This window comes from Convolutriloba macropyga, chromosome 13, assembly GCF_964194025.1.
Source record: "Convolutriloba macropyga chromosome 13, txConMacr16.3, whole genome shotgun sequence".
Classification (NCBI taxonomy): Eukaryota; Metazoa; Xenacoelomorpha; order Acoela; family Convolutidae; genus Convolutriloba; species Convolutriloba macropyga.
The window spans coordinates 23,482,509-23,509,546 of record NC_134480.1 but is presented as its reverse complement, the minus strand read 5'-3'; the positions used below and the strand labels follow the sequence as shown (position 1 = coordinate 23,509,546).

The window sequence follows — 27,038 nt, the reverse complement described above, 5'->3', positions numbered from 1 at the left end:
TTATTAAAACTAATAATATGGCATTTCTTAAGATTAAAATTCATGTTGTTTTCATAACTCCATTGATAAATCGAATCCAAATCAACTTGAGCTCGATAGCAGCACCCAAATGTTCATTGTACAAAAGCTTTAAATCATCAGCAAACAGTTAAACAGTGGAATGAAAAACAACGTTCGGTAGATTGATTATGAAAATAAGTAATAGCAGAGGCCCCAATATGGAGCCCTGCGGGACTCCTGAAGTAACAGCTGATGACTCTGCAAAACAATCTTTTACTTGAACGAACTGTCGTCTATTCGGTAGGTAATTTTCTATGAACTTCAGTTGTCCACCTACCCCAATTTTTGATAGCTTTAAGAGGAGTAAACCGTGGTCTATCTTGTCGAAAGCTTTAGAATGGCCTCAAATGACAAAATGGCATCAAAACTATTTTTAAAATTATTTAGGATGTCACACGACTGCTTCTGTTCTGCAAAATCGATGTCTATTTTTTTAAGTTAGAATGGCAACCGACTTTGTTTATCTTGACAATAATGCCACCACGCCATTGGCACCTGAAGTTTGCCATGCTATCAATGCTGCTTGTGTGAGCGCCTTTGCGAATCCTAGCAGCTCTTCTATCCTTGGAAAAGCAGCTAAGAGACTGATTATACAATCGAGAGCAGAGATCGCTCAAATGATCAATGCGGATGCTTTCGATATCGTGTTTACATCTGGAGGAACAGAAGCGAACAACTGGGTAGTCTACGCCGCAGTTAGATATTACTATTCAAAATTTCCCGAAGCAGATGGATTGAAAATACCGCTGCCTCATATTGTGACGTCAGTTGTTGAGCATGATGCAATGATTGAGCCCATCAATAAACTTGTCGAGGAGGGAAAAGTTAAGGCATCATTTGTTCCGATCGATCCAATCTCCAACTCTATTGCAGTCGAAAGTGTTCTAAATGTTTTAAGAAAGGTACATTGTGTTGGCTATTTTGTCAGTTGTACCTTCTGAAAAATATATGTACTTCTCTGTTTTAGAGATATTATTGAGCTTCGGCTTGTCTTTAGGAAACGGTTCTTGTGTCAATTATGCTAAGTAACAACGAAACGGGGACAATTTTTCCAGTAGCCCAAATTATGAATGCAGTCAAGTCAAATTTGAAGGAACATGGAATCGTTCTCTGTCACACGGATGCAGCTCAATCTATAGGAAAAATGAAAGTAGACGTGCGAGAGCTGAACGTCGATTATCTCACAGTCGTGGGACATAAATTCTATGGGCCACGAATCGGAGCGCTTTACGTCAACAAACCGGGTAAGTAGCGAAGCACTTATCGGCCTAGTAAAAGATAGAAACCTATCGACTGTATGCTCCCGCCCCTTTAAAACCCTCATTTCTAGGGTATAAAACCCTCTGCAACATGGAATATTATTATTTTTGTCGCTATGTTAGTAGTATAAAAAAATGCCTAGAACCTCAACGGGGGGGACGGACATTTTTGGAAGCCTGATTTTCTCGGCCCGACAACAACGGGGTGGGACAATTGAAAATTTTGAAAATCTGAATAAAATGTCCCCCCTATTTTTTTCGCCGAAAATGCAAATTTTGAAAGAAAATTTTTTGTTCCTCATATAAGGGTGGACAAACACTTGTAAAATTTCAAGAAAAACAAAGTTTTTACCTAAGTATGTGCACAATTATGGTCATAATCACCTATGTTCATAAATGCATACATAAATTGGTGAAAACAACAGTAAAACAACTAACCTGTTAGTAGATGTATAAAATCATTAATGATATATTAATTGGAGAGTCATCAGATCATGTTCAAACATGTTCAGGGTCACAAAACTGTCCAAAATAAATTGACCAATCGGAGTGCTTGATTTATTATTCAAGTTGACCACCAATCAGAATTGAAAGATTTATAAACAAAAACTCTAAACGCTCACGTTCAGTAAACAGTAAATAATGAACACAATAGGAACAAAAGACATCAAGCTCATTCATGAGAAAGTTTAGACTTGCCTTCAGCGAGCTTGATTGAATACAGCTTTGGCTTGAGTCCACAAAACTCAGCAATTGGCCGGCTTCCCATCTCATCTTTGAATTTAAGAGTGACACGTGCATTGTCCCTGCTATACAAGGGGTGTTCTGGTGGAAAGTTTGAAAAATCGAACTGTTCAGCGACCGACTTTTTCCGTTGTATTTCTGCAAAGAAGTCTCTTGAACGCACTTCATATACGAAAGAGTCCGTGTCTGAGTAAAGTAAATTGCAGTCAAAGTTTTTCTTCATGACTTTGTAGTGAAACTCGAACATGAACTTCTTTGCCAAATCCAATATACAGGCACCCACTATGGTTGGTTTGTCCCAAAGTATTTCTGATTGCTGAAGGCATACTGTGACAAGATCTTCGCTAATAATTTTTGATGATTGGTACTCGGGCTTGTCTGTCCACTTTAGCGTTTCCTCTTCCGTACGGGTTATCCTGACTTTCATTCGGTTTCGCTTTCCCTCACAAGGTTTGCCAAACGATGAGTTAACCATCAATTTGAAAAAATCCTCCCCAAATTTATTCTTCGCTTGCTTTCGCTTTTCCGTGTTCAGTTGTACGTACGGTGCCAGCCACTTTTGCTGTTTGAACGAAAGCACTCTATGAAGCTTGGTCACCACCAATCCTAGTTCAACGTAGAGTTTGAGGGTTTGATAGTGCAGAGTGTAATTCTGTTTATCGAAGAACGTCTGAATGAGCTGTTTCACCTGCGGGGGTTTTTTAATTTGCATGTCGGCCAACAAGCTGCTTTGATACTCACTGAGCCAGCATTCATCAATCGCATCTTTTGTGGGCGCCAAAGGAAAATCAGAGTGTAGATCGTGCAGGCTGTCGGGATAACTGAAATCGACTTCAACTATGTATCCAACCTCATCATCATCAGGCTTATTCAATATTCGACGCAAAATTTCCTGGGCTTCCTCATCGGTCCATTCACTTTTGTCAAACATTTCGAAATCATGGAGGGGTAGGGGGAATTTTGCCATGATTCCTCCATACAGATTATTGGCATCGATCATTATTATGAATGAGGAAATGTTCTTCGGTTTGTAGTCCGAAAGAAACTTGTTGTTTGCGCGACAGAGCCGCTTGCTGTAAACCGAGCTCACGCCTCCTCTTATAAGACTTTCTACCATGTCGAGGTGTTCCCTTTCTGTTAGAAGATGTAGTTGAGGGTTGCATATTTTGAGCATTGCATCTCCTGACAAGTTGGAAGCCGTGTAATACTGGCAGCAGTCGAGCCCATATGTATCATAGCACACTTTTCTAAAGCAGAGTACTACTGCAGCGAGGAGAAACACATCTGTTGTCAAATACAAATTGTAGTCACCAATGTTTTGGCACTTGAATAAATTGAACACTTCGAGGGCTCGCTTGTATTCATCTTCACTCACTGTTACCTCGTACTGCTGCAAACTGTTTGTCCATTTCTCGAGAGGGGGAAGCTGGGCCTCTTGCAATTTTTCAAAGCTATCGACGAAGCAATAAGGGAACGAGCCTTTTTGTTTTAGCAAATTAACCGATGTTGTTGGCCACGCTTGAAAATGTTGTTCCAATAAGGTGAATTGATCAGATGGCAGGTTCTGTACCAACTTGTCGAGCGATGCATTCATGAAATTAAATGAGTCCAATAGTCTGATATACTCATACTGGCTTGTCCAAACACCTTTCTTGTTTTGTGTTGTTTTCATATGCACTTCAATTTGCAATGAGATGAATTTCTTACTCGTGCTTGGCACAACTGAAATTGTGTTTTTGTCATTCAGACTTTGTAGTGCTAATACTGCGTGATGAAGATCATAGTTTGCCAAGTTGTGCGCAAATAGGGGGGGTGAAGTGAGTTTTGCGTTTCAAATTGCACTGCGCATGTGCCCATCCCAAAAATTCTCCTGTGAAATGGCAGTGGTCTAGAACAGTGGGATCTTGTGAGGATGTATTCAATTCAGTTTCACAAATCCAACACAAACTAGCTTGATCTTTAGTGATTGTTGGCTCGCCGGCAAAGTTTTTGTGTTGTTGTTTCACGTCGTATATATCCCTAGCAATTTGTTCCAGTGACTTAACAAATTCAACCATGACATTCGGACCACATTTGAGATCGAAGTAGAATGGCTTTTTTTTCATTTAAAGCAACGAAGAGCAAAGCATAACTACACGGCTTGTGTTCCTCCAATGCTCTAGTAACTGAGTTTTGTTGTGTATTGATAGTGTTAGCAACTGGTTCAATTATTGACTCCAGATCGAAAAATCCAACTATCGGCGCAAACCATCGGGCTTGAACATTTTTGAATTCAAAGTTTTGCTGTTTGGCTTTCGGCATTTTAATTATTGCTTGCGTGTTTTGATGGCATATTTCTTCATGTCTCTCATGTCGATCCAATGAGGTGCTGATGTGGAAACAGTTACGACACAAATGGTTGTCAATGCGCTGGTGTTTTTCAAGATATTTATGAATAAGTGCCTTGATATTTGTGATCAGGACATAGTGATGCATTGATCCATCACTTAGCAAGAGCAGATCCAGATTGAAATTGTAGTTCTTATTATTTGATATGCGGAAAGGAATCAGTTTCTTGTTCGAGTGTCGAAGAACATTAACGCGTACCATATTCAGCAGTTCAAATTTTTCCATTTGGTGAAAAGCCATAGGCATCAAGAATTCACCAACCGGTTGTTTTGCTCTTGGATTTTCCGAACTATACATTATTGGATTTGTTTTTTGTCTCCATGAAGCGTTGGCGGGTATCAACCGGGGTCCGAATGTGTTATGGTACTGAGCTGTATAGCAGTAGAGAAAACATTTCTCGTCTTGTCGGTTTCGAATGTTCAACAGGTACTGACATTTTGCTAGCTCAGTAGGCAGAGCTAAATATGAAGAAGCAGTAATTGGTTTTGACCTGGCGAGCCTCAATTCAATGTTTTCAATGCTATCTACTGTCCAACCGCTACCATGGGATGCAAAGTTGTTCAAGGCAAGCAGCATTTGTTCAACCATTCCAGCGAAACAGGATTTGCTCAAGCCTGTGAAGTCGACCCGCTGCATTTTTGAGTTGATGTATATTTTGATGCGATCTGGCTGACTGCTAACGTTTTCATCATTCGATGGTTTTGTGAGTTGTACCAGGGCGCTGAACTGAAGTTTTTGTGCTTGATTTTGGGTGTTGAGTTGAACAACGTTTTCAATATCATCACTTTTGCTACGCATGAAACTTAGCAAGTCTATTTCATGTTCTCGCACTGGTATGTCATATGTTTTCAAAACATCGCCGAAAGCTTGCTCGGACGGAAGAATTCCAGAACTTGGGTTGTTTTCAGCATCAGCATCCCATACTGGCAGTCCATGATTTTTATTCATGTGCTCCATGTACTTGAGGTTGTCTGTGAAAAACTTGTTGCAGTATAGGCAATAGAGTGGGTGGGTTGAGTTGTGTTGTTGTCTCATATGCGTCTCGAGCTCGACAACTTTTTCATTAGCAAATGCGCACTCATCGCACACGAATACGTTTGTTTGTACATAATGTTTATGCACATCTTTCATGTGCCGACGTAGGCTTCGTTTGTCCGAAAGTTTATTTTTGCAAACTCTACACTTCTCTGAATTCATTACAGGTATAAGAACTTGAGACAAATAAGGAACTGAGGTGAAAGTTTTCAAGAGGAAAGAATGAAAGTTTTTTGCTGTTGCTGATTAGTTTTGATAAGACTGTTGAAAATTATTTCTGTAACTTGAGTTGAAAGTTAAGGCAAAAAGCAAATGAGAAAAATTTATTGTTGGAGGGGACACATTTTCACAACACTCTCAACCAATCAGAGTGCGCGTCTTTTTTGTTTACTTTTGGGACTGAAAGCTACTGCTCCACAAATAGTGGTTGGGGGGGGGGGGGCAGCAAGTCTACCAGACTGTTGTGTCAATATCACAGATGCACATGTTTACCTGCTTTGCTAGTTTTTGTTGGTTCATCACAGGTGATTCTGAGCTCACAGTTTTACTTCTTATTTACATAGCCTAGTTTTGTTTCACTTTCTCTACTGAATAAAAGCAATTGGTGAACTTTGTTTATTGACTGTTTGTCATGTTATGAAAAAATCCAAGCTTTAACTGGGTTTATTTCAACCCGGTCTGTTTTTGCTTATTTGTTTACGGCAATGTCTCACATACTTGTCTGTTCAATGTCTGAATTTCGCCGCATCGCCTAAATCTTTCTCTCAAAAAATCATGCAATGTCTAGCGCTAAGATTGATTGTTAGAGAAAATTAAATTAAGAACTAGTTTAAAGAAGGAAAGTTCATACGTTGGAACAATGAAAAGCAACAAATGAAATGTTCAATATGCACAATGAGTTTGAGGTGGGTTTGTTTTGTTTAGAGTCGAGATAACTTGATGACCTTCTTGACGGGGGCAAAGCACTGGCTCAATGGAGGTGTTTCATCGAAGTTGACATCAGAAAAATTGATGACAAGCAACGGGAGGCTTTCCGGGGTTTTTGTTTCTTCACTTGGCGACTGATCAAATTTCCAAAAACCAGATATTTGCTCAACTTCTTCTAGCTGCCCCAATTGATTCTCCCAAATTTCAATGCAGTCATGATCGTAGTCTGCAAAAAGTTTTCTTGTTCGCTTCGCCAATTTTTTCACATCCTGCTTTTTTGTTTGAATGGGAGTAATACATCCATAATATCGATGAGCATATGGAGATTCTTTTTGTCTTGGTGATTTTTCTGGCGTTTTTGTAAGATGAAATAAATCGTTTTGTTTTCTGTATTCAAGTATTGGTTCAATGTAATTAACTGGAACAATAAAGCTGTTTTTTGTGTGCCATAATTGTGTCTTGTCATCAAAGCTTTCCTTTACAAGGACAATATTTTTGAAGTTGTGACACATTCGCACAAGGGTTCGAGTGCCTCGCTCACTTGTTTTTGCAATTTCTAAATATTCAGCAGCCACATTGCAGGTGATGGATAACAATTGAGATGTTTTTTGTTCTGATTTTACGGATTTAAACGGTAACAAAGCACAGAGTTTCCTTTGTAAGGAAAGTTTTATAAAGACTTACTAGCAGAGTCTAAAACCAATTCTGAGAACAAGAGAATTGAAATCTTGTTTTTATATGATATGGAACTGAATGGAAAAGCAGGATGAAAGCAAATTCTAGAAGAAGGTTAAGTAGCAAAAGCTTTGCATTAATGTAATAAGGTGCCAAAGAACTAAAGAATTTTCACAAAACATATATTGAACAACAAAGAACAATGGCGGATAGATTGAAAAAATTGCTGCAGACCGATTTGTTTATTTGACTTAATCATTTCATCATTATTCCGTCATGTCTATAAATAGATTTATGTCATATTGAACTAAGTTGAATTGGGGTGCTCTTGGGAAATATAAATAGACTCGAGGAGTTGAGTTAATTTATCCATTGCTAATGAAAATTTGTCAGTTTTTAGATTTAAAGGTCGGGATTTGTAAAACTGTTTTCTGCTATGGCCTTTATAATGCTTGGCCCGGCGATGTTGCATTAGCTAATGGAAATTTTTAAATTGCCTCGGACAATTGTGACATTGAATGGGTCTTGATTCAGCAGGGTAGATTTTTTCCGATCTTTTGAATTTCATATTTCGTATAAACGTCATAGCTGATATAGAGGAGTATAAATTTGTTTACACGCTAGGGTGGGTGGGTTTGTTTGCTCAGCTGTTATCTTGTCTAGACATGTTGGCGTGGTTTTTTAAATTGTTTACATTCCAACAAACAGTAATGTATTAGTCATTCATCGTTTCAGATTACTTTGATACAGTTTGTCTCAATATATGCAACATTATGGGTAATGTTTCGTCTAAGGATGCTGAGTACAGCGACTTTCATTTGGATCTCTTGCTCAATACAAAACGGCTTGTTAGGGCTGCTGTTAAGACTTATCATACCACTGGCACCTTTTTATCCTTGAAATTGTTTAAACGTGATAGTGAACACGTCGATTGGGATTTCAATCAAAAAATTACACTTTCGGCGGTAGAGTTTTTGTTGATATGTCAGAACATAGAAAAACTAGAACAAATGTTTGATCAACCAGTCGGCTTGATCGACTCACTTCTAAAACCGGATTCAACTGATGACTCGAAGCGTCCAGCAAAACGGGCCGGAAAAACACCGACTCAGCGCCAAAAGAAGATACCGAAAACATCTGTAACAGTCAACGAGGAATCGGAATAATTTCTATTATACCTTTTGCTTCCTGTCATTGTTCATGCTTTCATAGTTAGTTCAATAGCTTTTTTTGTTCGTTATGGTTGAGGCAATGTATGAGAACAGTCCTGAATATTTCAAGAAATTTCAAAAATGTTTCAAGTACAATATTTGTGAGACGGAACCAAAACTTGAAAACACAACAATTGAAAATTATGCATATGGTTATCATTCATCTGCAACAGGTATCGAAGGTTGTACATTTGGCTCCAATCATTATCATGTTATGTATGAATTTGGTTCGCAGGATGATAATATATTCGATTCTCTTTATGTACCTGCGATGATACCGTGTCTCGTTAACTGTTTCAAATTACTTAATTCAGCCTACGCAAAAAGACTTTGTTAAACGTGGTGCAACTATTTCACGACTACATGTTGCTGTTGAGTACCTTTCAAAATCAACTTCTTCTTCAGTTACCAAGAACCAGAAAAAACTTCCAGCACCTTTGAGTGAGGCAACAGCGACATCTATTAGTACTTTTACGGCAAACAAACGTTTTTCTACAGTCCCTGATGTAACTTTGAAACGGTTTTGCCAGCTTATGCTAGGTGAACACTCCTCAACTCTTTATCAGATAACGGATATTCTGCTTAGTGGCCACGGGAGTTTTGTGCGAGAAACCTCAAACTCTTTCATAACCTTTCAATTTTGTAAAAATTGATATTCAAAAAGTGTTGTTTGAAAATTAAATTAATATTTACTTCATATGTTTTACAAAAGCTAGCAACTCAGGTTATAGTAAAAGCTTACATCAGGTATAAATGGAAATTTCTCACTATAAAAATAATGAACAATATATATGCAAAATAAACCACAAAGCTGGGAGTCTGAGGATTGCAATGGAGACTGAATGTCTCTTCTATGTTCCATGATATCCATCATTATCTCCAAGTCTTTACACTGTTGTAAACGGTTGAAAATATCCTTTTAGGTAGTCAAGAGTAGAGCCAATGGATCTGCAAAGTATATTATTGGGTATGCATATCGTTTAGCTAGCACTACCCAGTGGGTTCCAATAGAGTTGGATCGTGATGCATTAACAATAATGAATGTGTTGGTTTGCAAGTTCAGAGGATAATTATCAGCGGCATAAACCCCTCTGAATTTGAATTTGAGGTGTTTACTTTTTCACTTGATGATGAATTTGGTCTTCGTCCATTAGTATGTGATCATGGGAAGAGCGTTTTTAGACGCGTTCCTTGCCGAGTCAATATAGATAGTAGACGCTTTTTCTCCAAGAAAAAAAATTCAACGTTATGAGCTAACGCTGCATCGAACTTGAGTTCAACAGACAATGATGAATTTGTGAGCTCTGGATGAATAAAGTCATGAGTTGCCTCTTGAGTGCTGGTCAGATCAAATACCATTATATAATGGTTAGCGAACTCACTCAGAGGTATTCCGTGGCCGTTTTCTACATAAGCTAATGCACTCATTGAATTGTAGTACAACCTCTTGTTGTCAGTTGTTGACATTGGAGTTCCAGCCGTTGCAAAACCATTTCGATAAATGGTTATCTCTCTTAAACCAAATTTTTGATAATGGAATGGATTAGCGGTATTGGTACCGATGAATGCTGTACCAACGCATAATGCAACAATGACTCTTCTGATTGGCTCTTTAGTGAAAATATCCTCATGTTTCCAGGTTTGTTGGCCTGCTGTAGCCAAGAATGTTTTGGTAATTACTTCATTGTATCGGTAAATTGCCGGAGTTTTCAATAATGTCTTCTCAATTGCACCTACAACATTATCTGACACCGTCATCTTCCTGATAAATAAATTCGCCTCATCTATTTTAACCTGGTAGTGTTTTGCTGGGTCCTCGCTGATGACGGCAAAGTCATCTTGAGATCTTCTCATTGAAATGCGTAAGGTAACTCCACTAACCAAATGTTTCTCACACGAAAAGAAATCAACCGCCTACTTTCCATACAACGTTATACGTGCGGATTGTCGCACTGTTCTTTTTCTTATGTCTGATATTGCTGTTGGAATAGTGCCGGGGTTTTCTTCATACTCGTAACCCTGACATTTCAGCCAGGTTTTCTTTGCGTCTGTACCGTGAGAGAATTCAGTTTCTATGAAACTTTTGTGTGCATAGTGTCCATTAGCTGTTGAAATTTTGATACCATTTGCAGAAACAGTACAGTCGGCGAAAAGTGAATGAAGGATATTATTAGCAAAATATGGAAGATCACTGGCATTAGCGTCACCAGCTGTGTAGCGCAAATCCGTTCCATCTGTTTGAAGTATTCGACACTTGATCTCCAGGTAAATTTTTTGCAAGTCAATAAAATTGTTGCGATCACCAACAACTTCAAATTCCAATGAAGATCCTGAAGGCGAATAAAGCGGTCCTGTTTTTTGCTCAAATGTTTGATCAAATGTTACCAGCAAAGGTGGTTTTTCAAATAAGTCTAAAGAACTGTGAGTGGCTTCAGATGGTATCACAATATTAGTTCGCATTTTTCACTCGCGAGAAAAAATCCAGACGACTCCTTTTTGGACGGGGTTTTCGAGAAATGATTCTTCTGGTTGAGATTTTTTGTTTTTGGTTTGAGCGAGGTCTCGTGTATTGTCGTCTTTTTCGTCTAATTATTTTACGACCTGATGCAATACGTGATTGGAGAGATCCACCTATTTGTTTGCGAGCTGTTTTGGCTACTGTACTTTTCAAGGCTTGTTTTGCTGACTTTCTTTTGGTTGCAACTTCTACTAACTCCGGTGCTCCTTGAACCAGTAAATCACGCCAAATCTTTTTCGCTGCGGGCCGGAGAAATTTGCGTGCTAATGGCAGAGCAACTCTTCCAATACCTGCAGCAAGCGCTCCAAAACCGCTGCCCCTTTGTCTGTAGTGTCCGGAAAAATGCGGCATTGATTGAGATGCTTGATTGCTGTAGTATGCCTCCATATCAAATAATTTTTTGAAATTTTAAACTGACTAACTTTTCCGGTTCCAGTAAAAGGAATTAGTTTTCCAGTTTCGTTTCTCAACTCTACCTGGATGTTCTGAATGTTGTTTGATATTGGCTTGTAATCCAAATTTGTGTAGGACTTGTGGTGTATGGGTGTCACTGTGTTTATGCTACCATTTCTCAAACGTCTTTCAGACTCAATGATTTTTATTACCGGAGCTCTCGCATCATCAACGTTCTGATGTTCAATTATATCAATGTATACAAATATTAACTGTGATCCGCAAGTAATATCAACTGGAAAATCTCCAACATGTCGGTTCAAAGAGTTGCCTGCATTTTCTGACTTGTAACCAATATGAATAAAACCATGATTCGAAATATCTTTTATTCCTTTAAAACCAAGAATACTGGGTACTTCTTCATCTTCGAATGACAAACCTTCGTTAGGTCCAAATTTCAAAACTAACTTTTGCGTTACAGTGTCAAAATCATAGTCAAACTGTTTCAATTAAGTGATTCGAAAAATTTCTTCCAGAAGCTCTTCTGAACTGTTGTATATACCTTTGCGAATTCTTCGAAGTTGTCCGGTGCGGTTATGTGAAGCATCAAGTTCAGCGCCAGAACTGACATACGCAACTATTTCGGCTGAGTTTACATTATTGATGTTTGATGGAATGATATTGAAGCAAGGGCAACTTGCCAATCTCCATCTAACTGTAATGGTTGGGCAAGTTGATTTCGAAACTTGGCCATAGTATTATTGGTAAAAATTCCCATTGATGCATTCGATATCAAATAAATAGTAAATTCTTTATTAATACTCATGTTTAGTCTTCGACAGGAATGACGTTCACTTGGACTAATTCTGGTTCATAAAATTTACCTTCAATTATAACGTTGTTTGCGTCTATAAGGTTGTATGTTGGTGGACTGAGGGTGGCAACCTTGAATACTGTGAAGACTTCGTATGTGTAATTTTGTTTATAACCTTTCCTAAATATTTCGTCTGGCTTTGCAATCCGAACCAGGTCTCCTTCTTCGTATTTCAGCTTGTACTTTTTTGTGCTAATTGCTAGGGATATTAGAAACGGTTCATGTTTTTTAAAAGTTTTATTAGGTGCAAGTTGGGTAACACGATTAACACGACTGTTTATAGTATTTACAAACTGCGGCAATTCCTTAATATAAGTCCAAGTCCAATTTTCCTCCAGGTATTTGTGAATAATGTTTTGAGCGATCGAATATTCCTCTCAGCAAATGCCGACTTGGTTTCGTTTTCTGTTGTATATAAATGAATCTCCTTCTTTTCACAAAATGTTTTGAATTCACCTTTAAACTCGGATCCCTTGTCTGTCCAAACCCTTTCTGGTTTTTTCTGTTTGATCATTTCTTTGAACGCTTCAACAGCATCTTTTGCATATAAAGCTTTCATTGGTTGCACCCGTAGGTATCGCGATAAAACAACAACAGCCACCAGTAAATATTTGACTCCATTGTTGTGTTGGGCAATTTTATCCATATACGCCACATCGACAGACCAGATTTCGTTTATTCTGTATGCAACAGCTTTTAGTCTCGGAAAAGTTTTTCTGAATTGTTTGTATTTTGTGTATGGAGCTTTCGACTGAAGGTATTGAACCACTTTGGATCTTGGTAAACCACTGGCTTTCTTCAAGTTAGCAATGCTACCAAAAGCTGCACTACCTTTTGTGTATGATTTGTTCAATTGTTTAACGTGAGAGGAAGTAATTTGTCCACGAGCTAGACGGTTGGATTTCGTCTTTTGCATCTTCAAAGCTTCCTTCATCGTCACCAGAAGCTTTTGATTCTTCTGTTCTCGAGACTCCTGATTCTTCGTTTTCTGGTTCATCCTCAAACAACTGTAACCTTTCGTTTAGTGATAAGGCAAGAAATTTTTTTGCGTATGTATTTTAAGTTAATTGTGAACTGATATCTAGAAAGGTCAGGACTTTGTAATGTTCAAGTGAAAGCTTAGATGTTGTTTTTTGTAGATCGTAAAGAAAATCTGCGACAAGAATTCTCGTGCTTGACTTATTAACCATTAGTCTTGATGTCTGATCCAGCGATAGAGATTCTGACTCTTCTATTTTTTCCAATATTATGCTCGCTTTTTCAAACTTTTTTCTATCAAGGTGTTTAATATCTCTCAAAACTCGCTCCCTGATTTCAGTTGAAATTTTTGTATCAATTTTGTCATCTCTAGTCTTATTCAACTCATCTTTGATATTCTCCAAAATATTATCGGTCTGCTGTTGCGTGTCTTGTTGCGTGGTAGAAGGTGCTGGTGGAGACTTCCTTCTTTGCAACAGTGATATTTGTTTTGCTTTCTCGCGGACATTTTTATTGTTGAGAAGTTGAGCAATTTGAGGTTGTTCATTCGCATGCATTTGACGAGGAATTAGCAAACTCTTCGGTGTGCATTTTGCTCCAGAAATGCAATACAAGGTAACGCAATCAGTTTAATTAGACGAATTCCAGAATCTGATCGAAAAATTTTGATTCTCTCACTTTTTTCAACTCGCCTGTCTGCAAGTTTACGTAGTGGTTTCTCGATTTTTTTTTAATTCAACTTTATTGATTGGTACAACTCCAGAGAGCACGTTCATCACACAGTCACTCAAGAACCAAATGAAATCGCCCTGATTTAATATTTCTATTTGAGATGTGTTCTCATTCCTCTTATTTGCCCATTGCTTGAGCATAAGCAAATGTTTCTTTTTCATTTGTAAATGTTGTAATGACTGCTTCAGGGGACGAAATGTAAAAAATAGAAGAATCCGGTCCAATTAGTTGCGATGAAAAACGTAAACCCTGACTGGTTTTTGGGTCGAGATCAATCATCAAATGTCCAAAGGGCTCCGCAGTTGCTAGTTTGTATGCTTCTTTTAGCAGTTGGAGACAATTCAACTGTTTTCCAAGATATTCAATTTGTTGAATGTCACGAAGCGACTTGAATAATATTATGTGTGTTGTATTCAGATCAATGGTTCTGGACCATTTGCTTTGATGGAACAAATTATGCTTGACGTATATAACATGTAATTTGCGATGACGTCCTGAGGTAGCTATTTTTACAAATTCTTTATCGTTGAAGATTTCTTCACATGAATCGTCATAGATAAGCAGACAATGTGATAGATTTTTGGTTATATCAATGCCTGAGTATTTTAGAAACTCAATCCCTGGTATAACTCGTTGCATATCTTTGAAAAGTGGTTGGAACTCTTTGTAAAAATAATAAATTTTTTCAAAGCGTGGATAAAAGGTCGAACCTTTTAGCATTCGAAATAAGAGTTCTGTTTTACCACAACCACTTGGTCCTACAATAGACATGAATACCCTGTCATGTGTAAGAATAACTTTGTTCATAGTTTGGGATTAGGTAAAATGTAACCAACTAAACTCGATAAGAGAGCAATCCAAATTGATTTCTCTTCACAGCTTTCTGATAATAGAAAGAGCATAGAGAAGCAAAGAATGATCATTAAGACAATGATACTAACTTGAACAAAAAATATTACTTCGGACCATGGCACTGTTGAATTTGAACAACAACGCCATGGGGGCCTCTCTTTGTTGTTCACATCAAAGACTAAATTACTGATACCGGCGTCAGCCTCGTCTCTTTGATTCATTGGAGAAAAATAGTTAATTGAAAAGTGAATTGAAACAAGGATGATATAAAATGTTAAATTTTTGAATTATTTACTGGGCAACTGTTTCATGTACCAGAACTTAAACAAATTGAAACCTTTAATATGACTTTTTATCTCTAGTTTATAACAAACGGTTGATGAGTCATTTTCCTCGAACGATGGTTGATTGAAGACTTTTTCAACTTCGGGGTGCTCCAAGACATATAACCGCAACTCATTCGGCATCTCATTAAGTGATATCTCACGTTCTGGTGGTGTTTTTTTCAATCTAAATTGAGGAACTTTTTTGTCCGCCCATTGCTTCCAACTTGGGATTCGGTGCTCTATGGGTACTGCATAGGCTTCTGGTTTGTTTGGTTCATAGCCATAATTGAACTGATTCCGATGTTCTCGAGCTCTCTGTTTATTTTTTATGTACAGTTGGAAGTGATAGAAATTATCTATCACAGGCAGGAAAGCCCTAAAGCTGTCTAGCTCGTCGGGAGAAAGAGTAATGGTTGCAAAATAACGCTTTGCTGCTGCGCTATAAAGCGAGTTGTAACGCGGTTGTTGTGCTGTGTTTGGCTTATTGTTGAGATAGTTCGCTCGGTTCTGTTGATCACTTAAAAAATTATTCTGTATTGGTGGAGAGGGATCCTGAACTCTGTTGAATATTACAATCGGCTGATCGTCAAGTGGAGTCAAGCAAGTGAATATCTTCAAGTTGTCTGACAGATAAGTTGTTAATGTTGCCGTGTCTTCTCTGTGCATCACTTTGTGTCCACTGTGAAAGTATTCTTGCTTTACGTTCCGCGCAGTGATTTGATAATTGATCGTTTGTTGAACGAAAGTTTGAATGATGATAACAGGAGGGAACTTGTTCTTCTGATATTATCTCTGAGATTCGGGGACAATTTAGATCTTCCAGATTATAATCAGTTTTTTGTAAAAGCTTACTGAGGAGCTCAAACTTTTCAATGCCTTTGGCAAAAATTTTTTTCGTGTGGATCGGAAACTGAAACTCAGACAGATTGTTTTCAAATCAAAGTAAGGTATATCACCTTCGTCCCAATCAAGACCGTGTAGGTTATTGGTCAGCCAAATAACAGTTTGTCTATCGTGTGCGGGTAAATCAGCGAATTTAAGCGGCGGTTTGAAAAATATTGTACCGTTGTAACTGGAACACAAACTGAGTTCTTTTTATTATGAATCCAAGTGACTTGAGTTTGAAACCTTCGAGATCGAGGACAGTAATATTTGCGGTTTTGCTGCCAAAATTTTCTAGCATTCCAATTCACGAAACAATTGTGAATGAAAAATTTTCACTGATAGAATGAATAATATTCCTGTCAGGTGTCCAAAAAGACAATTGTTTACTGGTGAGTAACGGAAAGCGTAAATATCCAGGGCCTTTGTTTCGGCGATCTTTTATAAATCCAGCGGCGTCATGCAATGCAGCATGAAGTCGTAGCACTTTGCTCGGTTTCAATAAAGGATCTAGTCTTGAATTATCAATTCCAATGAAACCACCATAGGGTCTAAATTTAAGTGCTATTTCTCCGTCAACTTCTGGATCTAACAAAGAACAAGCAGCTACGAAATATAATTGTCGATAAGATATGTGTGTATAATTTATGTTACCTCTCAGTGATAAAACTTTCTCATGAATGAGCTTGATGTCTTTTGTTCCTATTGTGTTCATTATTTACTGTTTACTGAACGTGAGCGTTTAGAGTTTTTGTTTATAAATCTTTCAATTCTGATTGGTTGTCAACTTGAATAATAAATCAAGCACTCCGATTGGTCAATTGATTTTGGACAGTTTTGTGACCCTGAACATGTTTGAACATGATCTGATGACTCTCCAATTAATATATCATTAATGATTTTATACATCTACTAACAGGTTAGTTGTTTTACTGTTGTTTTCACCAATTTATGTATGCATTTATGGACATAGGTGATTATGACCATATTTGTGCCCATACTTAGGTAAACACTTGTTTATCTTGAAATCCGTATGTATGTATGTATGTATGTATGTATGTATGTATGTATGTATGTATGTATGTATGTATGTATGTATGTATGTATGTATGTTTGAATGTGTGTATGTATACATACATCCATACATACATATATAGATACTCACATACACATACATGCATACATATACATACATATGCATACATATACATACATAAATACATTCATACATGCATACAACAATACACACAAACATACATACATACATACATACCTACATACATGTATACATACATACATATATACATATACACGTTACATATATACATGCATATACATATATACATTAACACAATACATACATACATTTATACATCCATACATACATATATAGATACTCACATACACATACATGCATACATATACATACATAAATACATTCATACATGCATACAACAATACACACAAACGTACATACATACATACATACATACTTACATACATACATACGTAAATATACAAATATACATATACACGTTACATATATACTTGCATACATACATACATACATACATACATACATACATACATACATTTCACGTTGATTGAAGCCAAAGAATGGACAAAAATTTTTTCGAACCAATTTTTCAAAAAATTTTACCACCCTTATGTCCACCCTTATATGTGTTTGTCCACCCTTATATGAGGAACAAAAAAACTTTTTTTCAAAATTTGCATTTTCGGCGAAAAAAATAGGGGGGACATTTTATTCAGATTTTCAAAATATTCAATTGTCCCACCCCGTTGTTGTCGGGCCGAGAAAATCAGGCTTCCAAAAATGTCCGTCCCCCCCGTTGAGGTTTTAGTCATTTTTGTATACTACTTATGTTGTCTTGGGAGAAAGAAGCATAACGAAAACCTACTAAGCTTCCAATTAAAGTAGCAGTAAAGAACCGTTACCAAAATTCAGGAATAAAAATAATCTACCATATCTAATTAGAAGAAAAGTCGTTTGCTTAGGCGAGAAGACGCCACTACCGCCTTTGTTTTTTGGAGGCAATCAGGAACGAGGATTTCGATCGGGTACAGAAAACACGCCTATGATAGTTGGTCTGGGTGCAGCGGCCCGACTTGTTAACGAGAACTTGACTCAATACGTTTCACACATGTATCACATGAAGTCACTCCTCATTAATAAATTGAAAGAAGTATTCGGATCAGAGAAGAGCTCCTGCTTGCATTTTAACAACCCAAATGTTGCCGATCGGAATCAGTGTCTTATCAATACTGTGAATGTTTCGTTTTATGACCCAGAATGGAACGATTTTACTGGTTAGTGTCAGTATATTCGCGCATTTTATATTTTATAACTCCACGCTAAGAGATATAGAGAGTATCTTCAATTTAGAGTATTTTTTCATTCTATTCCAATCTCTACTAATTCATGATAATGAAACATTTAAGCCCATTTATCCAGTTTTAGCATAAACAGAACAGGTGTAAAATCAATTAACTCATTAAACACAACTCAATCCATTAATAGTCCGTTCTAGGTTTAGTTTTCTGTTTAGTCAATGAAAATTCTTTGAATTGTACGTCAGGACTTGTCCTGCTGTTTTTTTATTTCGTCGTCGCGATTTTTGTTACGACCATATGACGTCACAATCACTTGAATCTGCTTTTTTGTTCATTCGTTCATGCAATTTCAACCGAATTGCGTGCGGGACGTCATTTTTCGCTCTTAGTGGAGCGAGTTTTTTGTTCATTTGCGTGATAAAAGTTTTGGTCACACTTGACTTACCTCACTCTCAAAAATGACTCCCTCACTTTGAAATTGACTTTTATTTACTTTAATTCAAAGAGATAAGGTCAAATTGGTGTGTGTGTGTGTGTGTGTGTGTCACTCTAATTGAAGGTTACTAGAGAGCAGCTAATAGAGGCAGCAAAAACATACTGATTTTTAATCAAAATATAGCATATCAGCCTTCAATGATTTTTTGGTCTGTCTTTCTTACTGTTTTTTTGAGACTGCAGATCTACGAAGCTAATGCGTCTATTTTCTGGCAATCTGCCAGCTATGTTAGATTGAATTGTCCGTGTGTCGCCGTTTTTCACTTTTAAATTGAGTTAGTCTCTGCGAGTGAATATAGTTTGGTCAAACATAACTGACCTTGATCTCAAATGGACTTTTCCTCACTCTCAAATTCTTCCTCACTTTCTTTACCTTGAGCATAAAAGGCCACTTAATGGTATATCACTCTAATCCAAGTTATTTGTGGTTAGCTTTCTCAAAATAACGCTTTAGTCAAAGACAACGCGGCAAAGTTGAGACAGCAACATTTTTAAGTTTCATAGGTCTTATTCCGTCTATTGGTATTTTGTCTACGATGATAACGGAGCTATTTTCCGATAGTATAACAGCTGTCTTTAAACTTGCGATTTCCACCAAAAATTTTTATATGAAAAACTTTGGTTATTATTGCTTAATTAATTGCTCTCAAACGAATTTTATAGCAATTATATTAGTCCTGTCGGTCTTTTTTATGCGATTTTTTGCTTGACCGATTTTTCGTCTGAGGCTTTTGTTTTTTCGTCCTCAAAAACGGGATAAACAGGTAGCGCCCAGCGGGCATTAGAGCCTTTCAGCTCTGTTTGAGCTCAAACTGTTTTGGAGACTTATACTTATGTTGCGAAGGGCGGTTCTTAGAGGTTGACGACACCCCCACTGTTGACCCCCCTATTGCCCTCACCCCCCTACCGCGCTGTTGCCCCCCCCCCCGCCCCGTGGCTACTGACGAACAGCCGATCGCTAAAAACACGCAATTTTATTCTAATTTTCACAATTTTTTTTCAAGCTTTTTGAAAATTTTTGTCATTTTGTTGATTTTTTTCAGCCCTAGGTGTTAAGGAACCTCCTCTAGAGTTTTATATTAGGTTACTGCATAGCTTCTTGTGGCAGTGGAATGGTTGTAACTTTTTAACATTACGAATTTTAGCATTTTTTTGACAAAACGCGCAAATTTTAATTTTCTTGACATTTATTTTTAATTATCCACTACTTTCCAGACGCAGGGGCCAGAAAACGTCCTTAAGGGTTTAATAATAAGTTAATGAAAAAGTTTTATATGCCATGGAATAGCTTTCAATATTTTAATATGACAAATTTTATCAATTTTTTTGATAAAACTTGCATTTTTTTAAATTTTTTTTAAAAATTTTTCTCGGTGTTCAGGTTTCTCCAGCCTCAAGAGCCGAAAAACCTCCTATAGGGTTTGAAAATAGGTTATTGTGTAGTTTCTAAATGTAGTGGATTGTTTTTGAAGATTTCAACACCACAACTTTAAACATTTATTGTCATTATTCAGGTTTTGAAAATTTCCGTTAGGGTTTGATAATAAGTTACTGTAAAATGTCTGTTGGCCATAGATTAGTTATAACTTTTGTTATCACAAATTCTAGCTTTTTATGCAACTTCTAGTTTTCAAGTTTTGAAATTCACTTTTTAATTGCTCTCAAACGAAGTTTGTAGCAATTATATTAGTCCTGTTGGTCTTTTTTTTTATGCGATTTTTCGCTTGACCGATTTTTCGTCTGACGCTTTTGACTTTTCGTCCTCAAAAACGGGATAAACAGGTAGCGCCCAGCGGGCATTAAGTGCTCTTAGAGCCTTTCAGCTCTGTTTGAGCTCAAACTGTTTTGGAGACTTATACTTATACTTATGGTGTGAAGGGCGGTTCTGAGAGGTTGATGAGAAATCCCCCCCGTTGACCCCCATCCCCACCGCGCTGTTGCCCCCCCCCCCAATCAGCCCCCAGTGCACCCCCCCCCCCCTCCCCGTGGCTAGCTACTGACGAAGCCAACCGCTCGCCGGTCGTTTGAGAGCAATTCGCCCGACGTTAGTCGGTTATGTTTTTTGGTTTTTCCAATCTCAAGAGCCACATAACCTCCTCTAGGGTTTGATTATAGGTTATTGCATAGCTTCCAGCAAAGCATAGCAATGTAATGGAATGGTCTTCAAGATTTTAATATCAGCAGTTTTTAAAAAAAAATTGCACTTTTTCAAGTTTTTTAATCTTTTTGATTTTTTTAAATCTTTTTCCCGTCTCCAGAGTCCCAGGGACATCCTTCAAGGCCTCATGATAAGCTGTCGCATAGTTTCTATAGTTAATGGAATGGTTATCAATATTTTAATGACTCCAGAATTAGCACTTTTTTGATAATTTTTTTTCAAATTTTTGGAAAATTATCTTGTTTCAAGTTTATGGATCTCTATGAGCCTGTGAAACTATTTCAAGCTTGAATTAGGGATACTGGATAGTCTCTTGAGACAAAGAAATGGTTTTGAAGTTGTAAATATCTTGAGTTTAGCAGGATTTCAAAATTTGCAATTGTCTTCAAAATTTTTTAATGTTTTTTGTCCTTTTCTGAGTTTAACGAACACTACTGGCCAACGAAGTTTTTCAAGTCTGCAATTGGGTTACTTGACAAAACTCAAGAGAAAAAGTAGTTCTGAACATTTCACGCTAGCCTCACGAAACCGTGGCTAGCTACTGACGAAGCCAACCGCTCGCCGGTCGTTTGAGAGCAATTCGCCCGACGCTAGTCGGTTATGTTTGTAGTATCTGATGTTTTCTAATCAATTTTTTCTACTGTTCCAGCTGTAAAACTTTAAAACATATTAGTTTTCCCTTAAATTCTGTTTTTTGTATTTGTTATTGCGGACCAAAAAGTAATGTTTTTCTTTTCCTGAGTGTACAATTATATCTTTTATGCTCACTTCACAAAAATTGGTTGTATCAACGTCTCTGATGCGAAAAATTGTGTATGAAATCTGTGAAATGTCTCATGTTTTCTAATTTAATTTGGAAGAAATGTTAACAATTCCCTTCAGTGGGTATCAATTATATATCAAAGTCTTTGAGTGTTACGTTATCTTTGAGGTTGAAATGTTTAAAAATAAAATGCATTTTGTGGTTGTCGAGGTAAAAATGCAAATGATTTTTTGATATTCTGGTTTTTTTCCATTTGAATCAGCTTTTTTAAAAATCAACTGCATTTTTCAAGAACTGTATTTCCGAGAAGATTTTTAAAATGATCTGCCGAATGGAGAGCAGAGATGCTGATAGGTTCGCAGTTATCATAATGATCGATTGCTTTTTCAGAACAAAAACGTGTCAAAAAATTACAACTGACAAACGATTCAGTAGGGCCTTCTGTGTTCATGCTGCTGTTTTGTCTGCGTGTACTGTTAAAATAGTACTTCTCTATTGAGACCAAAATATGTTTATAACAAAAATACTTATGTTTGTTTCCGTTTTTTACACCAAATTTAAGTCCTCTATCTATGAAGCTGAGTCTATTTTTTTGTTTATCTCAACTGAAATTCGGAATTGTAATAGTTGATACTTGCACGCTCTAACCCTTTTATAAAATTCTGCGTTTCACCTTTTTTTGTGGCCGATAGTAGCAAGCTTCTGTTTGGCAGATAACAACTTTAGGAAGATATGAACCTTAAAAAAGGTTCACAAAAAGGTTCATAAAAAAGGTTCATATTTTCCTAAAGTTATAATCTGCCACTGACTCGTGGAAAAAATTTTTGCCCTGAAAATTGGAATAGAATGGATTGAGCGCAATTTTTAATTGCTCTTGAATGAAGTTCATAGCAATTATTGTAAACATGTGTGTCTTTTTTATGCAAAATTTCACTTGACTTTTCGAGTGACTTTTACGCCCTTGACTTTTTGCCTTTCGAGTGATCTAAAATTCTCTCTCAATCACAATTTCAAGCAGCTGAACTCAATTGGCGGCAATTTAATACTAAAAGTCAACATGAAAAGTGCGCCGAAACTGGAGCCATTTTTTACTTTAAATCTTAATAGTGGTATGTGTTAACGTCTAATGTGGTTATTTGAAGCCCACTACTGAACTTCTTAGTCCCATTTAGGCTCACACCTCCCCTCCTCCCCCGCCCCCGATTGAAGCAGGCTGCATTTCATTAGAGCTCCCACTAGTCGTTCGAGAGCAATTCTTCCGACGTTTAGTCGGTAATGTTTTTGATTTTCTCAAGTCATGTGGTCTCTTTTAGCTGCTTACTGTATCAAACTTGCATTCGCGTATTGTGGATAGTTCAGCTGTTGCTATTATTATTGTGAATGAATACAGTCTCAATGAAAACAAATTTTGGTAAAATTTTACTGTTTATTTCAGCATCTGCTATCCTGAATAATATGACCAAGTTGATAGCGAGTGCTGGGGCCGCGTGTCACTCTCAACTAGACAGTTTCTCAGTAACCAAACCATCCAGGGTCCTCATCGACAGTGGTGTACCTGAACACCTGGCTCTCAAGTAAAATTGCTGAATACATGAGTACCCAGTGTGAGGCCGGAGACGCAAGAGAGGTATTTATCAGAGGGTTTTCAATCTATTGGTTTTTCCAATCTCAAGAGCCACATAACCTCCTCTAGGGTTTGATTATAGGTTATTGCATAGCTTTCAGCAAAGCATAGCAATGTAATGGAATGGTCTTCAAGATTTTAATATCAGCAGTTTTTAAACAAAAAATTTGCACTTTTTCAAGTTTTTTAATCTTTTTGATTTTTTTAAATCTTTTTCCCGTCTCCAGAGTCCCAGGGACATCCTTCAAGGCCTCATGATAAGCTGTCGCATAGTTTCTATAGTTAATGGAATGGTTATCAATATTTTAATGACTCCAGCATTAGCACTTTTTTGATAATTTTTTTTTCAAATTTTTGGAAAATTATCATGTTTCAAGTTTATGGAACTCTATGAGCCACTGAAACTATTTTAAGCTTGAATTAGGGATACTGGATAGTCTCTTGAGACAATGAAATGGTTTTGAAGTTGTAAATATCTTGAGTTTAGCAGGATTTCAAAATTTGCAATTGTCTTCAAAATTTTTGAATGTTTTTTGGCCTTTTCTGAGTTTAACGAACACTACTGGCCAACGAAGTTTTTCAAGTCTGCAGATGGGTTACTTGACAAAACTCAAGAGAAAAAGTAGTTCTGAACGTTTCACGCTAGCCTCGCGAAACTGTGGCTAGCTACTGACGAAGCCAACCGCTCGCCGGTCGTTTGAGAGCAATTCTCCCGACGCTAGTCGGTTATGTTTGTAGTATCTGATGTGTTTTCTAATCAATTTTTTTCTACTGTTCCAGCTGTAAAACTTTAAAACATATTAAATTTCCCTTAAATTCTGTTTTTTGTATTTGTTATTGCGGACCAAAAAGTAATTTTTTTTCTTTTCCTGAGTTTACAATTATATCTTTTATGCTCACTTCACAAAAATTGGTTATATCAACGTCTCTGATGCGAAAAATTGTGTATGAAATCTGTGAAATGTCTCATGTTTTCTAATTTAATTTGGAAGAAATGTTAACAATTCCCTTCAGTGGGTATCAAATATATTTCAAAGTCTTTGAGTTTTACGTTATCTTTGAGGTTGAAATGTTTAAAGATAAAATGCATTTTGTGGTTGTCGAGGTAAAAATGCAAATGATTTTTTGATATTCTGGTTTTTCTCCATTTGAATCAGCTTTTTAAAAAACCAATTGCATTTTTCAAGAACTGTATTTCCGAGAAGATTTTTTAAACGATCTGCCGAATGGAGAGCAGAGATGCTGATAGGTTCGCAGTTATCATAATGATCGATTGCTTTTTCAGAACAAAAACGTGTCAAAAAATTACAACTGACAAACGATTCAGTAGGGCCTTCTGTGTTCATGCTGCTGTTTTGTCTGTGTGTACTGTTAAAATAGTACTTCTCTATTGAGACCAAAATATGTTTATAACAAAAATACTTATGTTTGTTTCCGTTTTTTACACCAAATTTAAGTCCTCTATCTATGAAGCTGAGTTTATTTTTTTGTTTATCTCAACTGAAATTCGGAATTGTAATAGTTGATACTTGCACGCTCTAACCCTTTTTTAAAATTCTGCGTTTCACCTTTTTTTGTGGCCGATAGTAGCAAGCTTCTGTTTGGCAGATAACAACTTTAGGAAGATATGAACCTTAAAAAAGGTTCACAAAAAGGTTCATAAAGGGGCATATCTTCCTAAAGTTGTAATCTGCCACTGACTCGTGCAACAAATTTTCGCCCTGAAAATTAGAATAGAATGGATTGAGAGCAATTTTTAATTGCTCTTGAATGAAGTTCATAGCAATTATTGTAAACATGTGTGTCTTTTTTATGCAAAATTTCGCTTGACAATTTTGACTTTTCGAGTGACTTTTACGCCCTTGACTTTTTGCCTTTCGAGTGATCTAAAATTCTCTCTCAATCACAATTTCAAGCAGCTGAACTCAATTGGCGGCAATTTAATACTAAAAGTCAACATGAAAAGTGCGCCGAAACTGGAGCCATTTTTTACTTTAAATCTTAATAGTGGTATGTGTTAACGTCTAATGTGGTTATTTGAAGCCCACTACTGAACTTCTTAGTCCCATTTAGGCTCACTCCTCCCCTCCTCCCCCGCCCCCGATTGAAGCAGGCTGCAATTCATTAGAGCTCCCACTAGTCGTTCGAGAGCAATTCTTCCGACGTTTAGTCGGTTATGTTTTTGATTTTCTCAAGTCATGTGGTCTCTTTTAGCTGCTTACTGTATCAAATTTGTAGTCGCGTATTGTGGATAGTTCAGCTTTTGCTATTATTATTGTGAATGAATACGGTCTCAATGAAAACAAATTTTGTTAAAAATTTTACTGTTTATTTCAGCATCTGCTATCCTGAATAATATGACCAAGTTGATAGCGAGTGCTGGCGCCGCGTGTCACTCTCAACTAGACAGTTTCTCGGTAACCAAACCATCCAGGGTCCTCATCGACAGTGGTGTACCTGAACACCTGGCTCTCAGGTAAAATTGCTGAATACATGAGTACCCAGTGTGAGGCCGGAGACGCAAGAGAGGTATTTATCAGAGGGTTTCCAAGCTATGCGGCTTTCCGTCTGCCGCAGGCCCTTTAGTCCGTTTGTTCTGGCTTGTACCTGATTAACAATCTAGAACCGGCAGCACTCAATGAGCAAGCAGAGATTAATCGACTGATTCCTGATTTACAAGAACAAATCATCAGTTCTATGAATTGAACTACTTAATCAGATGCTAAAATATATTTCGTCACCTGGAATTGAAATGAAAAAAAAATGCAGTAAGCGGATTTTTACGTTGTGGAGAGAACACTGGTTAGATAATGGTGCTGTTCGCCATTTGAAAAGAAAATACAGAAATTTGATTGCTGCAAAACTCGCGCTGATTCATTTGCTATTTCGATTTTAGTTTTCAAAGATGATTTTGTATTTTTTAAGGAAAATATTTTAAGGATTACACTTTTTTGACCTAGTCATAATAAAAACATTTAATTTTAATCCATAAATGACTTCAGTAACGTCTGTATGAGATGTGAAGAAGTTTCCTGATAAACAATATTGATTTTTCTGTTGCAACCTTTAAATGAAGAATAGGCTTTAAAAATCATTAGCGAACTCGTGAGTATTCAAGATAATTTTCACTATCCTTATATCTTTTCACTTTAAAATAACTTTTGGAAATTTAGTATTGCTTTCATTGTTTAGGTCGATTCGTCTGTCGGTGGGTAGGCAGACTACTGCTGAAGACATTGAAGAAGCTGCGATGCAACTGTACACTGCTGTATGTGCTGCAGCTCATACCAAAATTTAACTAATCACCATCGATTTTTTCTGCACCTATTATGGCATCCTTGACTAAGAGGTAGATTGAATCAGTGGATATCAGAAGTTCATTCATTGTAGCTTGAGGCTGTAAACTATGTAATTTAATTCTGTAATTTGTAAGTGTTAATATTTGTCGATGAACTAGATTATAATTGAGTGTATCTTGTAATAGTGGTTTCGGTTTAATTGCGCTAAAACGAAGTGTGAAGGATTTGTTTGGTTCGCTTCATTTTTAATGCGATTTTTCGCTTGATCAAATTTTCCTCTGACCATTTGACTTTTCGTTCTCAAAAATGGGACGGGATCAATTGGTAATTCCAGGAGGGCATTAAGTCCCTGAGCAGCACTCTTAGAGGTTCGCTTGTTCTCTAGGTGTTGACTGCTTTTTTGGACTGTTGTTTTAAGTTTTAAACCTTACTCATCTCTTATGCTGACTTAAGGTTTGGTTTGATGACCTGCAAAATTCAAAGGTAAGGT

General features: G+C 37.0%; 3 protein-coding genes across 5 annotated transcripts in view; 2 read left to right on the top strand and 1 right to left on the bottom strand.

The window, feature by feature from the left end:
• The window catches only part of LOC142352139 (putative carboxymethylenebutenolidase), a 273,385-nt gene that overhangs the window by 60,958 nt on the left and 185,389 nt on the right, over positions 1-27,038 (bottom strand). The window lies entirely within an intron of this gene.
• The window catches only part of LOC142352140 (large ribosomal subunit protein uL22m-like), a 350,565-nt gene that overhangs the window by 308,101 nt on the left and 15,426 nt on the right, over positions 1-27,038 (top strand). The gene's annotated exons all lie outside the window — the stretch shown is intronic.
• Positions 276-26,730, top strand: LOC142352223 (selenocysteine lyase-like). Of its 3 annotated transcripts, none has more exons than XM_075404668.1 (6): positions 276-300; positions 503-962; positions 1,058-1,304; positions 17,874-18,185; positions 25,587-25,725; positions 26,442-26,730. In XM_075404668.1, exons 2-6 carry the CDS (start codon positions 504-506, stop codon positions 26,545-26,547), a joined length of 1,263 nt encoding a protein of 420 aa, XP_075260783.1. In that variant the 5' UTR covers positions 276-300; position 503; the 3' UTR covers positions 26,548-26,730. The 3 variants fall into 3 exon arrangements, with proteins under 3 accessions (XP_075260783.1, XP_075260784.1, XP_075260785.1); XM_075404669.1 differs by having other exon boundaries at positions 280-300; positions 499-962; XM_075404670.1 differs by lacking the exons at positions 276-300; positions 25,587-25,725; positions 26,442-26,730 and adding an exon at positions 23,061-23,239 and having other exon boundaries at positions 359-962.

Coding starts and splice junctions, on each gene's coding strand:
- LOC142352223 (XM_075404668.1), top strand. CDS start 504: ATGGCAACCGACTTTGTTTATCTTGACAATAATGCCACCACGCCATTG. Junction 963..1,057: donor TTCTAAATGTTTTAAGAAAG/GTACATTGTGTT, acceptor GCTTGTCTTTAG/GAAACGGTTCTTGTGTCAAT. Junction 1,305..17,873: donor GCTTTACGTCAACAAACCGG/GTAAGTAGCGAA, acceptor TCGTTTGCTTAG/GCGAGAAGACGCCACTACCG.